Source organism: Elephantulus edwardii, unplaced genomic scaffold, assembly GCF_000299155.1.
Source record: "Elephantulus edwardii isolate Elephantulus edwardi_28Jun2011 unplaced genomic scaffold, EleEdw1.0 scaffold00092, whole genome shotgun sequence".
Classification (NCBI taxonomy): Eukaryota; Metazoa; Chordata; class Mammalia; order Macroscelidea; family Macroscelididae; genus Elephantulus; species Elephantulus edwardii.
Window position 1 is genome coordinate 3,407,415 of NW_006399842.1, and position 14,152 is coordinate 3,421,566.

General features: G+C 40.3%; 1 protein-coding gene across 1 annotated transcript in view; it reads left to right on the top strand.

Moving 5' to 3' along the window:
- Nucleotides 1-14,152, top strand: part of CDK5RAP2 (CDK5 regulatory subunit associated protein 2) — a 252,415-nt gene that overhangs the window by 150,837 nt on the left and 87,426 nt on the right. Inside the window, exons 19-20 of the mRNA XM_006890751.1 lie at nt 683-772; nt 2,570-2,757. Of these exons, the coding sequence (XP_006890813.1) occupies nt 683-772; nt 2,570-2,757 (278 nt within the window). The remainder of the gene's footprint in view (nt 1-682; nt 773-2,569; nt 2,758-14,152) is intronic.

A 14,152-nucleotide genomic window follows, 5' to 3' on the forward strand; every position in this document is an offset into this window, starting at 1 on the left:
ACACTTCTTTAAAGTATTAGGAATTTATGTCACCTTTATAAATCACCCTCCTTCGTTTCCAAGAGCACAGTTATCAGGCAAGCTTGATACTCTGCCCATTAGTGTGAGGACTTTTGTCAGCAAAATGACTGTGTTGTTGGGGCAGTCCATCTCAGATGTCTGAGTCAGAAAAGAGGTTTTATGTGCTATACTAAATAGGAGAAGTGATGCATAAATTGAGCACACCATAAATTTCATTTACTGCTTTCTCGCTATTTGGTATTTTCAATTCCATCAATAGCTATTTTCAAAAATCTTGTTACTTTTATATAATCTGAAAGTGAATTTAGCAAAAGCAGGAATGGCTGCACATAACAGTTGGCATATTCAATTTAAAGCAGATCAGAGAAGGCCATGCAAGGGCTGGCTCGGGCGAAATGGCTTTGGCAGTTTCTTGGGGAATCTGTCTTTAAATTATACTTGATCTCAGGCAGCTGTGTGTGATTTGCCTGAATTAACAATTCTAACTTTGGTTAATTTTTATTTCATGGCTTTGGCATTCCCCCCCCCCCCCCCCCGCTATTTGGTTTTTGTTGTGCATTTTTTTTTTCTTTTAAAAGAAGACCTCACTGATTTATTCATACTTATTCATTCTGCACACTTTTTTGGGTTGCATTTTCACACCATTGCATGCACCATGTAGCTTCTGGCTAGCCAAGAGAATGCAGACCAAAGAGGAGAAGACGACAAGAAGAATGTTCTTAGTGACCAACATCTGCAGCAGAGCAATGAGGTATGAAATGGATAGTTAACTCCCTAGTCCATGCCCGCTTGCCCAGTCTCAAACGCCTTCTCTCAGACTTGCCTGAATTTAGAGGGCTGTGTGTTTGTGGTGCGCATGTTGCGTGGCGGCCGTGTGCTGGTGAAAAGCGGAAGGCTGTGTCTCTCCCTCCTAGGAGTCACCAACTCAGTGAGAAAGCCACTTAGGCGTGATGAAAGCAAACATACACTTGCAAATTTTGGTATATGCTGTGAAGAAAATAAAAAATGTGGTTATAGGAGAAGAACAAGTATCTGCTACTGGACTGTCCAGATTTTTAGAGATCTACTCCAGCCCATTCATTTCATGTGTAAGGAACCATGATCTGTGAAGGGAGGTGATTTATCCCCATTACAGTGAGTCAGAAATAGACCTAAGATAAGAGCTCTTGTCTTGGGACAGCTGTGAGCTCCCTTATCATTTTTATTATAATTTAAAAAACTAATGACAGAACCAGGCTCCCCTTATCAAGGCCATCTGGAACCTAGCTCAGTGAATTCTGAGCCTTGTGAGAATCTTCCCTCTGCCTGTCCATCTAGAACCTTCCTCTGGTTACATTGAGATTCAGAGCAAACCATCTCCAAAGTTGACTGAACCAGAATCTGATGGGAGATAGGAAGTTACAGATTTGCCATTTGTAGCTTTGTGTGGTATTAAAATGCATGGAGTCATGAATAAAAGACCACTAAAATGTAGATAGTTTTGGGGGCCAATACAATTAAATAGGGGCCTTGGAGTCAAATACGCCTGGGTTTCAGTCAGTCTACTATATGTGATGAATTTACCGCATCAGTGGGGATAATAATACTTCTTTGTTAGTAGTATTGTAATGTTTAAAATAGTAAGAATTACTACTTTTATTATTATACTCTAGACTTTTCCTTCTTTGAAGATTGCTTCTTTGATGGGTTTAAGAACTAGATTGGCAAACAAGACCCTATAAATAACAGCTCATTTGTGTGGGTCCTGTCTTCCATTTCAAAATCTTCATCGTTTTACAAGTGTGGAGAGTCGTGATGGTTAGTGTATGTATCACCAGCAGTAATGAAGTCAAGAGGAGTTATTTATAGAGAGTGGAGGAAATTTATAGCTTTGGGGAGAAAGAATGTTAATTGCAACACCTCAAGACATGCCCAGCACAGGTTTTAACTAGATTCTTCCTTGCTTCCACTCCTGTGAGACCCTCAGTGATCCGGGAAGGTGGATTCATAAATAAACGTCTTCCTGGGAATTAGGAACTCTCCACCTTTTGAAACAAATCAAAGTCATGTTAATTAGGATGCATTTGTAAAGAGAAAGTCTACTTTTTGATATATAAAAAGGAGAGTAAATTGCAATGTATAATAAATGTCCAAATAAAGCACTGTTAATGATATATTTCCTTAGGCTCCCTGCAAAGAATTTACAAGGAGTTGTGGGGTGGGGAAATGCCTACCCAGTGTGCCTTGTAGCAAGTCAAGACACCTTGCGGGGGTGAACGTTAACTATTCCCATTTTAGAGGCCAGGAAATTGAGGATCACAAGAGACATAATCATCTTTATGCTCCCCCCTGCCTTCGGGTGATTGCATGTGAGCCTGTGTGCCTGGGTCGCTCTCCCTTCTCTCTTCTTCCACCTTCTTGATCTTTTTGTCTCAAACTCTGGGTCTCCACCCACTTACACTTGGCTCACTTATTCACCACCTCCGTCCTTTCTGTACCTTCCATAGACCTTCTTGACACCCCATCCCCAGTGCGCCCCCATGGTTTGACCACATACTTCTTCTCGCAGATTATGGAAGATTCTTTCAAAGGAGGCTGTAAAAATGGATACTTATGGCACATGGACTCCAATATTTTAGACTACGATGGAACCCTCAAACCTGACTGCCCTGGAGACCAGCGCCCCGAGGGAGGAGAGCTGATGCACCTGCTTGGCCCTTTCTTTAATGAAAAGGCCACTTTGTTACTAGAATCCAGGTACATACTGGGTATTGTTTTCTCTTTCTGACTTGAGAGGAGGACAAACTCATTTTGCTAAATTGATTTAAATGTAAGTGCAGTGTCATTTACCTGAGAGAGCTTCTCAAAAAGCTTGAAAGGGGCCTTGCCAGTCATGCAGTTCAGTAATTAGGCTGCATGGTAGTGTTTGTGAGGGAATGTCAGCAAAGCCTCATGCAATCCCATTACATAGAAAGGGTTTAGGGAGATAGCTTTCTTTGAGAGTTATTCCTGGGGCCTCCACAAGGGGCTGTCAAACTGCCAGGGAAAATCAGAGCTATCTCGTCTGTTTATACAACAGCTTAAGAAGTACTGTTGTAGCTGTAACTCTGCTGTTTGTATGTTGAGTTTGAACTCTATTTTTTTTTTTTTTTCATTATACCTTCTTGGGGTCATTCCTATTTGAGAAAATAATGGAAGTTCTTTTCCTTACACGAAAGGAGAAACATTAAGCATATTTGTAAATTTTTGTAAAAAAATGAATCCTTTAGGAGCAATACTTCTCCTTTTTCAGTCTTCCTACCCTATCATTAGAGGCTTCAGAGTCAGAAAGACTTTTCCCTCATTTCTCTGTGCCTCTGTTTCTCTTTTTCAGTTACTGTGAGGATTAAGAAAAAAATGATGTGCATTCAATATAATTTTTCATCTCTTCCAGCACATGTTGGAGATTTACAGCTGAGAATTCCTACTCAAGAGGCTTGGCAAAAGCTATGAATGCTAATATTTCTTATTCATTAGTAGACTGAGCCTAGTAGACATTTTTCCTGTTAAAAAAAAAACTATTGAAGTATTCTGTTGATGAGCTTAGAGAAGCTAACCCATCTCCAGTCTCTCGCACCTAATATGATTTGAGCCCTCTTGGGTACTCTAGCTGGTCATAGTTGGCAAGATAACTATTTAGGTGAAGGTACCTTATTACATTCTAGCTACTCTTGGACCTGGTGACTCTGTCTTAGGGGACATACCCAGTGACTAATCTGGTTATCTTATTAGAGTGTCATGTGACCAGAGTTGGAGCTTGAGAAATGAAAGATTCTCTACACATTAGAATCCTGCTCTGTATATTTTAAGTAGTTATCTTTTAAGGTTTTCAAAAATTTAAAAGCTTTAAATTTTAAAAATTTAGAGCTTAAATCCCCCTCCCCCCCAAATGTAGTTCTCTCTGTGGACAACGCAGGCATGTATTTGGGTGAAGTGTGCCAGGGGAAAGCGCAGTCAGCTTTGATGGGATGTGAGCTCCCCTCTGAGCCAACGGACCTCCTAAGCTCCGTGGATTGCTCCCATGCAAGATCTGGTCCTCACATTTTTCACACTGTCAGCTAAAGCCCAAAATGTAAATTCTGTACCTTGTGATGTTTAAAAATTTAGATCTAATTACATTTCTTAAGAAAGCCTGTACTCTACAGGTTAGCTTTGACATTTGCTCATCAGTTCCCTGTTCTTTATATGGCTTCTCTTTTAGTTGTTTGTGCCTGTTCCACAGAGTTCCAGGCCATTGTTGCCCATTTCAGGGTTAGAAGAGGTTCCTTAATGCTAACACAAATCAGCATCCCTAATACTGCTCTCTGAAGCATTTTTCCCTTTTGCACCACTGAACCCCAACAGAATAAGCCAGGTCTGCTAAAAACTTGACTGGAATCTGCAGCTATAGAGGCACACACACTCTGCATCAATCACGTGCACTTCACCTGCCCTGCCTCAGCTCACCATGGCTTTAATCTGTTTATACGTGTGAGAGGTGACATTTGGGAAGGGGATAGTACCTTGGCTAGAAAGTGGTAGAGCCATTGGAGAATTTTACAACTAAGTCTTTAAAAATAAACAAAAAATTGTTCTCCTTTGGATAACCAGGTTTCTAATTAGAGAAATACCAATCCATGTCTCAGAATCTCTCGAGGTGGTCATGTTTTGGGTGCAAGGTTTTTGAGTCACAGAGACTTGAACTCTAGTCTGACTGTGCCATCTTGTTTTCATTTGTAAAATCGAAGTGAGAATACTTATCTACCCCTTAATGAATGAATAGATACAGAGTCTAAAGTTGGTGTTAAATGTGATTTTGGGGATATAACTGCTTAAATCCTATGTACCTCCTTTTCCCTACCCCTTCTTCTTGTTTTTTTTTAAATTTTTTCTTTTCTCCCTTAATATGTTTTTTTAAATTGTAAAACATCATGCATAAATATCTAAGAGTGTAAGTGGTGAGAGCCAAAGGGTGAGGATGGGTAGGAGTGAAATCACAGGGTTGAACAATTTAATAGGTAGAGGGAGTGGGTGGAGTAAATGAGAAAGATCCAATGGGGACTGGAAAAAGGGTAATGGTGGGCATAGTCCAATGGTGATTATGTACTTATTATTGTATTTTATTTTTACAAAAGAGGTTGTCTTTTTTCATTTGTGAGTTTCCCATTTGGGATAGAGGTGTAGACTCGTTGGCTGCTTCATGCTGAACAGGGATATTGAGATGAAGGGGAAGGGAAGCCCACTCTTAACACTTTACTGGTGGTCTTGAATTGAAGCTGTATGCCTTCTTTTTCAGTTAGGAGATATTTTCATTATGTTTTCCGCCCTCTAGACTGCAAGGGGTTTGGGTGAGTGAGTCCAGGGCAAGTGGCTGGCTGAACTTTGAGGCTCCATCCACCTTTGTTTCCTTAGCTGGCAGTTATATTTCTCTTCTGTCTCTGGAATAGGCTCAGAGTTCAGGTACCTCCACTCCTTTTAAGGTAATATTTGTGCTGTATGCAAGGAACAGCAGTCACCCAGTGAATCTTATTTCTATATTTATTGTTAAGCCAATGTCTGATAATCCAGAGCTCTGTCAAGGGTGTTTGTTGTTGTTTAATGCCGTCGAGTCGTAGACGACTCATAGCAACCCTATGAATGAACAGCCTGAGCACTGTTCGTACATAGAGTTTACGGAGGCAAGCCATTTTGGAAGTGGATGCCGTTCCTGCTTCCACCTGTTAAGGGTAGGTTGGGAAAATTCAGCTCAGCCTTTGTTTGCTCCACCTTCTAGCTATTCACTGTGTTAAGTAAAGGCTAAACAGTCCCCTGCAGTCACCCTTGTTCCTTTCAAACGGTCTTTCTCATTGCTGTTAGAGTGATTACTTGAAAATGCCATCTACCTACCTAAAATCCCTCAGAGACACCTAACTCTTGTAAGTTAGGTAACTGAGGGTCTGTGTGATCTGGTAGGCGTCTCCTCCGCTCTGATCATACTTCTTTAGCCTTACTTTCATTTTTTTCCCCCCATACTCTAAGGAGGAAGGAATGGTAGTTGAAAAGTATGGTCTTGGTGATAAAAATGAGGCTGGACATTTAATGATTGAATTTTGTATGCTCAGCGATTTATTTCTTACAAATACATTTTTTTAAAAAAACAAACCATTACCACAAAAGGTGTCTTTACACTTGAACCTCACCAGATGGACTGGACAGGAATCAGATTAACTACATCTGTGGAAAGGATTATTGGAGAGGTTCAATATCAGCAATGAAAACCAAGCCAGGTGCTGATGGAGGATGAGACCATCAATTACTCATGTGTAAATTCAGGTTGAAACTGAAGAAAATTAAAACAGGTCTATAAGAATCAAAATATGACCTTGAATATATCCCACCTGATTTTAAAACGCATCTACAGAATAGGTTTGAGTGTTTATACACTAGTTGTAGAAGATGGGATGAGTTGTGGAATGACATTAGTAATATCATCCCTGAAGAGAACAGATCATTATAGAAGAATTCAAAAGGGCAACTCAGAAAGACAAAGCAAAGTATTATAATGGAATATGCAAAGAAGTAGAATTGGGGAATAAAAAGGAAAGAACTTACTCAACATTTCTAAAGTTTAAAGAACTAAAAAACAAATTCAAGCTTTGAGTTGCGATACTGAGGGATGCTATAGGCACATTCTTGAATGATCCAGGAATATCAAAAGAAGATTAATCATGGGGCTGTACAATTTGATGAGGATGTGTGTGAGGGAAATGGGAAGGATCTGGTGTGATAATGTATTAAACTTTTGTAAATAAACTAGTATAAAAAAAGAAGATGGAAGGAATACACAGAATAAATGAAGCAAAAAGAATTGACACTGAAGATTTTCAGGAAATACTTTATGAACAAAAGCCAATAGTAATGAAAGAAATAGTTCAAGCTGCATTGAAGGCATTGGTAGAAAATAAGGCCCAAAGAATTAATGAATACCAGTTGACATGTTTTAAATAACAGATGCAGCTTTGGATGTCATCATTGGGCTATACCAGAAAATTTGAAGGACAGCAGCTTGGCTGAGGGACTAGAAGAATTCCGTATTTATTCCCATTCCCCAAAAAGGGAAATCCAGCAGAAGGCTGGTTATTTTAGGATAATATCATAAGTATCACATGCAAGCCAAATATTGCTAGAGATTATCCAAAAATGACTAATATAGTATACTGCCAGAGAACTGCCAGAAAGTTAAGCGGGATTTAGAAGAGGCCATGACACCAGGGATATCATTACCGATGTCAGATGGATTCTGGCTAAAGCAGAGAATGATGGTCTTTGTTTTATTGACTATGCAAACAAAAACATTTTAGTATTTTTTTTAATTCACTGTTGCACATTTTTTCTGCCCCTATTTTCCTCCCTCTCCCCAGCCCACCTCTTGTTTCACATTGCTGTAATATATAAAAATCATTTGATCACAATAAACTATGGCTAACACTGAGAAGAATGGGAATCCCAGAACACTGCATTATGCTCATATGAAACCTATAGCAAGACCAAGAAGCTGTTATCTGAACAAAGCAGAGAATACTGCATGCTTTAAAATCAGGAAAGGTGTGTGCCAGGTTTTATTCTTTCACTATACCTATTCAGATCATTCAGGAAGTTGGACTCTATGAAGAAGAAAGTATCATCAGGATAGGAGAAAGACTCATCAGCATCTTGTGTAATGCAGATGACACAACCTTGCTTGCTGAAAAGTAGAACTTGAAATGCTTGCTATAGAAGATCAAAGACTACAACCTTCAATATGGATTGCATCTCAGCATCAAGAAGACAAAAATCCTCACCACTGAACTTATAAGCAACATCATGATATATGGAGAAAAGATTGACATTTTAACAATTTCATCGACTACACCACCATCAATAATACCCTTGGTACCGGCTGTCAGGAAATCAGGAGACATATTGCATTGGGCAAGTCTGCTGTCAGAGATCTCTCCAAATTACTAAGGAGTGTTGTTTGAAGACTAATGTTCACCTGTTTCAGGCCATGGTCTTTTCAGTCATCTGCTTTTCATCTCAGAAATAAACCGTGAATAAGGGTGACAAAAGGATTGATGCTTTTGAGTTATGGTTTTGGGGAAGATTGCTGAACATCCAATGGACTGCCAAGACCAAACAGATATGTCTAGGAGAAAGTGCAGCCAGAATGCTCCTTGGAGGCAAAGATGATGTCTCACATACTTTTACTCACGTACTTTGGGCATGGTACTAGCAAAGGCTGTTTTTTGGAAAGAGAATCCTACTAGAGAATGTGTAGAGTCAGCGAAAGAGAGGAAGACTTTCAGCAAGATCAGTTGACAAGATCATAGTGACTGCAGCAATGACATCAGGTGTGTCAGAGATGATGAACATGGCACAGGATAAGAGAGGGTTCAGACCTGTTGTTCATATGGTCATTATGAGTTGTACTTTACTGGAAGTGGGCACCTAACACCAACAAAAGCCCTTCTTGCAGGGAGCTTTGGTGGCTTAGTTGATTAAACAGTGGGCTGTTTAGGGAAAAGTTGATGATTCCAACTCATGAGCCGCTTGAAGGGAGAAAGATTAGGCAGTTCTGTTCCCATGGAGATTTACAACCTGAAAAACCTTATAGGGCAGTTCCACTCTGTACTTTTTGGTTGTTATAGTTGGAATAATTCAGTGGCCTTGGGTTTTCTTTGTTTGCCCTACTCTCAGTTCTTGGACGGGCCGAGTGCCCTCTCAATTCAGATAACTCATGTTACATGCTTTCACAGGTCATAGTTAAGACTGATTACTAGTCTCACAATTAATAAGAAAGATAGAATTGATGGCTTTGAGTTGTGGTATTGGAAAAGAGTACTGAATATCACATGGACGGCCAAAAGAATAAACAGATATGTCTTGGAGAAAGTGCAACCTGGGTGCTCCTTGGAGGCAAAGATGACAAAGCTCCCTCTCACATGCTTTGGCATATTGCTAGGAGAGGCTATTCCACGAGAGCGGCGTCATGTACAAAAAAGGTGGGGAGGATCGTTGAAAGAGGAATCCACAACTCGGTAGGTTGACTCAGTGACTGAAACTATGGGCTCAAGTGTGTCAGGGATGATGAGGCTGGCACAGGATAGGACAGGGTTCAGATTTGTGGTTCATGGGGCCACTATGAGTCCTCCTTCACTTGATGGAACCTAACAACAATACTCAATTCAGAACAAGCACTTAACATTGCCCAAGATAAGACTATTTTGTGACTTTTTTCTTCTCCCAATTCCTTACCCTTCCCGACTATAGAAGTCACATAGAAAACATGCAGCCAGATTCAAATGACCTGATTTTTCCAACAAGTGCTGCCTGTTTTTTTCTGTAACCTAAAAATCAATCAATCAATCAATCAATTCCGTCTTTCTACTGTTAAAATGAAAAACATGTTCTTGCTCCTGTCCCAGGCCAGCCCTCTTGGGTTATAGTTCATATCCTCACATTGCCACCTTTTCTGCATCATTTTTCCTGGCACTTTGTCATTTCTGTAAGCCTAGGACATTAATGCCAGCCCTTTGGGAAAGTGTTCCCCCTAACCCCAGTCTCACATTTTCTCCAATTCTTGGCCCCATTTCTTTATTCCCATTTAAAGCAAGATTTCCTGAAAGCTCTTTCTTATTGCATTCCTCGTGCTTTCTTACTCTTCTTATCAAGGTCGGAGTAGTTTCCAAGTTGCCAAACCCTGCGGTCAGCATGTTGGCCTCCTAGCATGCTCTGACCACTCTCTGTGTTTTGCATTCTGTTCACTGCCCTTTCCCTGGCTTTTCCTTCTACCTCACTGCCCTCTCCAGCTCAGCTTCCTGTGCTGGCTCTTCTTCTGTCAAATGTCGAGTGCTGGAATGTGCCGGAACTGTGTAATCAGCCCCTTTCTTTTCTCATCTCTTCACTCTCCCATGACTTAAAATATGCTTAAGTGACTTCTAAATTTATACCTACAGCCCAGACCTCTCTCTGGATCGTACAATCAGCTGTCTACTTGACATCTCCACCAGGATGTCTAATAGACACCTCAAAGTTAATCTGTCTGAATCCCAACTCCCTGCTCCATTCCGCTGCTTCTGCATTCTCTTACATGTCAGTTAGCAGCACTGCTTTCTATCTAATTGCTGCAGCTGAAACTCCTTTTATTCACTCATTTCATTAATTCCAATATCCATCAGCAAATCCTATTGACTCCACCTTCAAATATATTCCTAAGTCCACCAGTGCTCACCTCCAGCCTACCACCTTCATCTACACTGTCATCACCTCTTGGCTGTATTCCTCAAACTTGTCAAAATGCTTCATTCTGCCCACTGTCCATTACCTTCAGAGTCACCAGTCATCTTTTAAAAAACTTAGATGAGGTCATGTGTCTTGCATGCCTAAAACCTTCCCTGGATTTCTGCAGCTCTTAGTATAAAATCAGAACTTCCCGGCCTGGTCCCCGCCTTGTTCTCTGTCGCATACCAATCTTGTTCACTGCACTATAGTTACACCAGCCTTCTTGATCTGCAAACATCCAAGCTTGTTTTCTCTTCAAGACCATTCAGTAGCTGTTCCTTCCACCTGGTTTACTCTTTTCTTTGATGTATATGTGAATCTGCATTATGCAGATGACACAACCCTGCTTTCTGAAACTCAAGAGGATCTGAAGCGCGTGCTGCAGAAGGTCAAGGACTGCAGCCTCCAATATGGATAGAAGCTCAACATCAAGAAAACAAAGATTCTCACCACTGGGCCAATTGGCAGCATCTTGATGGATGATGAAGAGATTGAGATTGTTGACAGCTTCAGTTTGTTTGACTCTACAAATAACACTCTTGGTACCAGCAGCCAGGAAATAGAAAGACGAACTGCACTGGGAAACTCTGCTGTTAGGAGACCTCTCCAAAGCACTGAAGAACAATAATGTCAATCTTGAGACCAAAGTGTGCCTGATACAGGCCATGGTCTTTGCAATTACTTGCTATGCATCATAAAGTAGGGATGATAGAAAGAGGGTTGATGCCTTTGAGCTGTGGTGTTAGAGAAGACTATTGAATATACTGCACTGCTAGGAGAACAAACAGGTTTGTCCTTGAGAGGGTGAAGTCAGGCTGCTCCTTGGAGGCAATGATTCTGAATCTTCATTTTACATACTTTGGATATGTTGCAAGGAAGGACCAGTCCTTAGAGAGGGATGTCATGCTTGGGAGGATGAAGGGACAGCACAAGAGAAGAAGAGCCTCGATGAGATGGATTGATTCAGTGACTGGGGTATTGGGGGTAGGTGTGTTGGAGACAATAAGATTGGCAAGGGATAAAGCAGGGATGTTGTACATAGGGTTGCTATGAGTTGCAGGCAACTTGATGGCACATAACAGCAACAAACATATGTGACTGGCAGTGCCTCAACTCAGAAACCTGCTTCACATAGAATCTTCACAGCCACTGTGTCTAAAGGAAACCCCTGTTCATGTACTTTATCCAAGACTATTCCTCCCCCCTCCCAATTTATAGTACTTAACCTATTAAGGAGTTCTGGAAGAGTGGCCCTTGACTACTAACTAAAAGGTTGGCAGTTGAGGCCCATCAGATACTCCAGAAGAGAATGTGGCTGTCAGCTTCCATAAATATTATAATCTTGAAACCCTGTGGGACAGCTTGCTCTGTGACCTATACCGTCACTATGTGTCAGAACTGACTGAGTGGCAGCAGGTTTTATCATTACCTTTTTGTTATTGTTATTAGGTGCCCTCAAGTTGACTATGACTCATAGCAGGGCTGTGATTAACAGATCAAAACCCTGCAGTGACTGTGTCAGTCCATCTCCTTGTGAACCTTCCTCTCTTTCTCTGACCCTCCGCCTTTCCCAGCATGTCTTTTTTCAAGCACTGGCCCCTCCTGACAGCAAGTCCATAGTATGTGAGACAGAGTTTTGCCATGTTTGCCTCTAAGGAGCAACCTAGTTTTACTTTTCCCCAAACAGATTTGTTTGGTTTTTGATTGTTTTATTTAGTTTTATATGTATATGTATATGTATATATGAATAAATAAGTGAATGACTTTTGTTTTTAAAGTTCAGACTTCCTGAAGACTAAGACTGTTGACTCACATGTATTCCAACTACCTTCGTGATATGTAGAAAGCACACAATAAATGCTTGAATGAATTGGCAAAGTGTTTCAAATTCATCATGAGGGCAGAAGCTAATTTAGAGACGTGCAAAGAACACTTAGTGTGAATTCAGAAGAGTCTGAATTCCATCCTTGGCTTTGCCACTTTGCTGGGGGTCTTGAATCTTTATGAGCCTCTTTTTCATCTCTAAAATGTAGTTAATAGCAGTCTCTGTCTCACAGTTTTATTGTGAGGATTAAATGTGTTTTGGGTACTTAAGGGATCTGCCGCATGGTGAGTGCTTGGCAAATGCCAGTCCGTTTTTGCTTACTCCTTCTCCATGGCAGAGATGCTTGGCAAGGGTGTGTAAATATTATTTGGGCCTCTGACAAGACCGTGGACTGAACTATTAAAAAGGTCTTGATTATAGTGACAGCTTAATGAATCCATTGTTCAGATTTCTAGGAAAGTAACACTTGAAATGTTTTATTTAAGAGTACCAGCACTTTAGTATATTATAATGGCCTCTTTCTCCACCTTTACTACTCATTTATAAAGCTCTTTCCTGGGTTTGATTGTGTGTTGTTTGTTGGTGACTAAAGAGTCTCTTTTGGCTAGCTGAATAACAATTGTCATTATTTTTAATCTATATTAAGGGATGAAAAAGGAAGAAAAATTTAGTTTCCCATCTATTGATGGTAGAGAAATGGCAGAAATATTTTTAAAGTCTGGATTTAAGGTAGTTTTTACTCATTGCCATTGAGTCAGACTGGCCCAGCATTGGGTTTCTGAGGTTTTTCGCTGGATGGGAGGGGATTGCCAATCTTTCTCCTGAACTTGGAGCTGGTGGATTCGAATTGTCAGAGAGGCATAGCCTTTAGATAGTAGTGAAACTCCCTACAAAATAAGCCACCAGAACTCCCTTTGGTTTAAGAGGGTTTATGTAGTCTAAATAATTCCATGTTCTACCCCACCACCTATTGGTGATAAATTGATTCCATCTGGTAGTGACTGTTGGATAGAGTAGAACTCTGACTTTCCTAGCCTGTCACCTTTATGGGGAGGGGTTGCCACACCTTTCTCCTCTGGAGAGGCTACTGGGTTTGAACTGTGAATCTTTTGGTTAGCAGCTGAGTACTTAACCACTGGGCCTCCCTGTCCCTTAATCTCATGTAGAAGTGAAAAATGTACCAGAGACTTTATATTTTTTTCTTATAAAACATCACTTCAGTGAACTGAAGCTTTTTCATTTGAGTTGTGTTAATAGTTCCTATGAAATTAGATGGAGCTCTGGTAGCTTAGGGATAAGGAGCTTACACTGCCAACCCAAAACTATATGGTTCAAATCCAACATCTTATCTTTGAGAGAAATATAGACAAGTCTACTCCTGTATGATTTACTGCCTCTGAAAACCTGCAGGAGAGCCAACTCCAAGTCGATTCCAACTTGACAATATACACCAATATGTGTTAGATGATAGTGATCCTTATAGGAAAAAGGTTTTATTGCTGTACTGAGACTGTAGGGAAGATAAAATAAGGATGCATAAAGATATGGAGACAGGACAGGTCAGAAAGGTTCTAGTAGAACATTAGTGTGGAGGAAGGCAAAGCCAGGGTATGCTAAAGAAGCTCATAGAATCCAGTTTGACTACATCTATCAGGAGGTTTCTTGGAATAAGATAAACAGGAAAAAAGAACTACCTTTGATGAGAACCTGTCTCTTTCTGTTCACTGCCACACCTTCTTGTGGAGGTTCACAGTAAAGCCTTCTAACTTGTCTCTTTGCTTGTTTGTTAACGGCTTGCATTCTTTTTTTCCAGTGTGTTCCTGTCTTAATATCATACTTGCCTTTTTTTTATAAATACATTTCTCTTCTTTATTATTTAAATATTCTTATAAAAATATTTTCAGGTCACTTTGTTATTTCTATTATCTTAATGGCGAATTCCTAATTTGTTGTTTGTTTTCATAATGGTACATTGTATTTGCAAGTTCAGTTTGCCTGTATTATCAACCC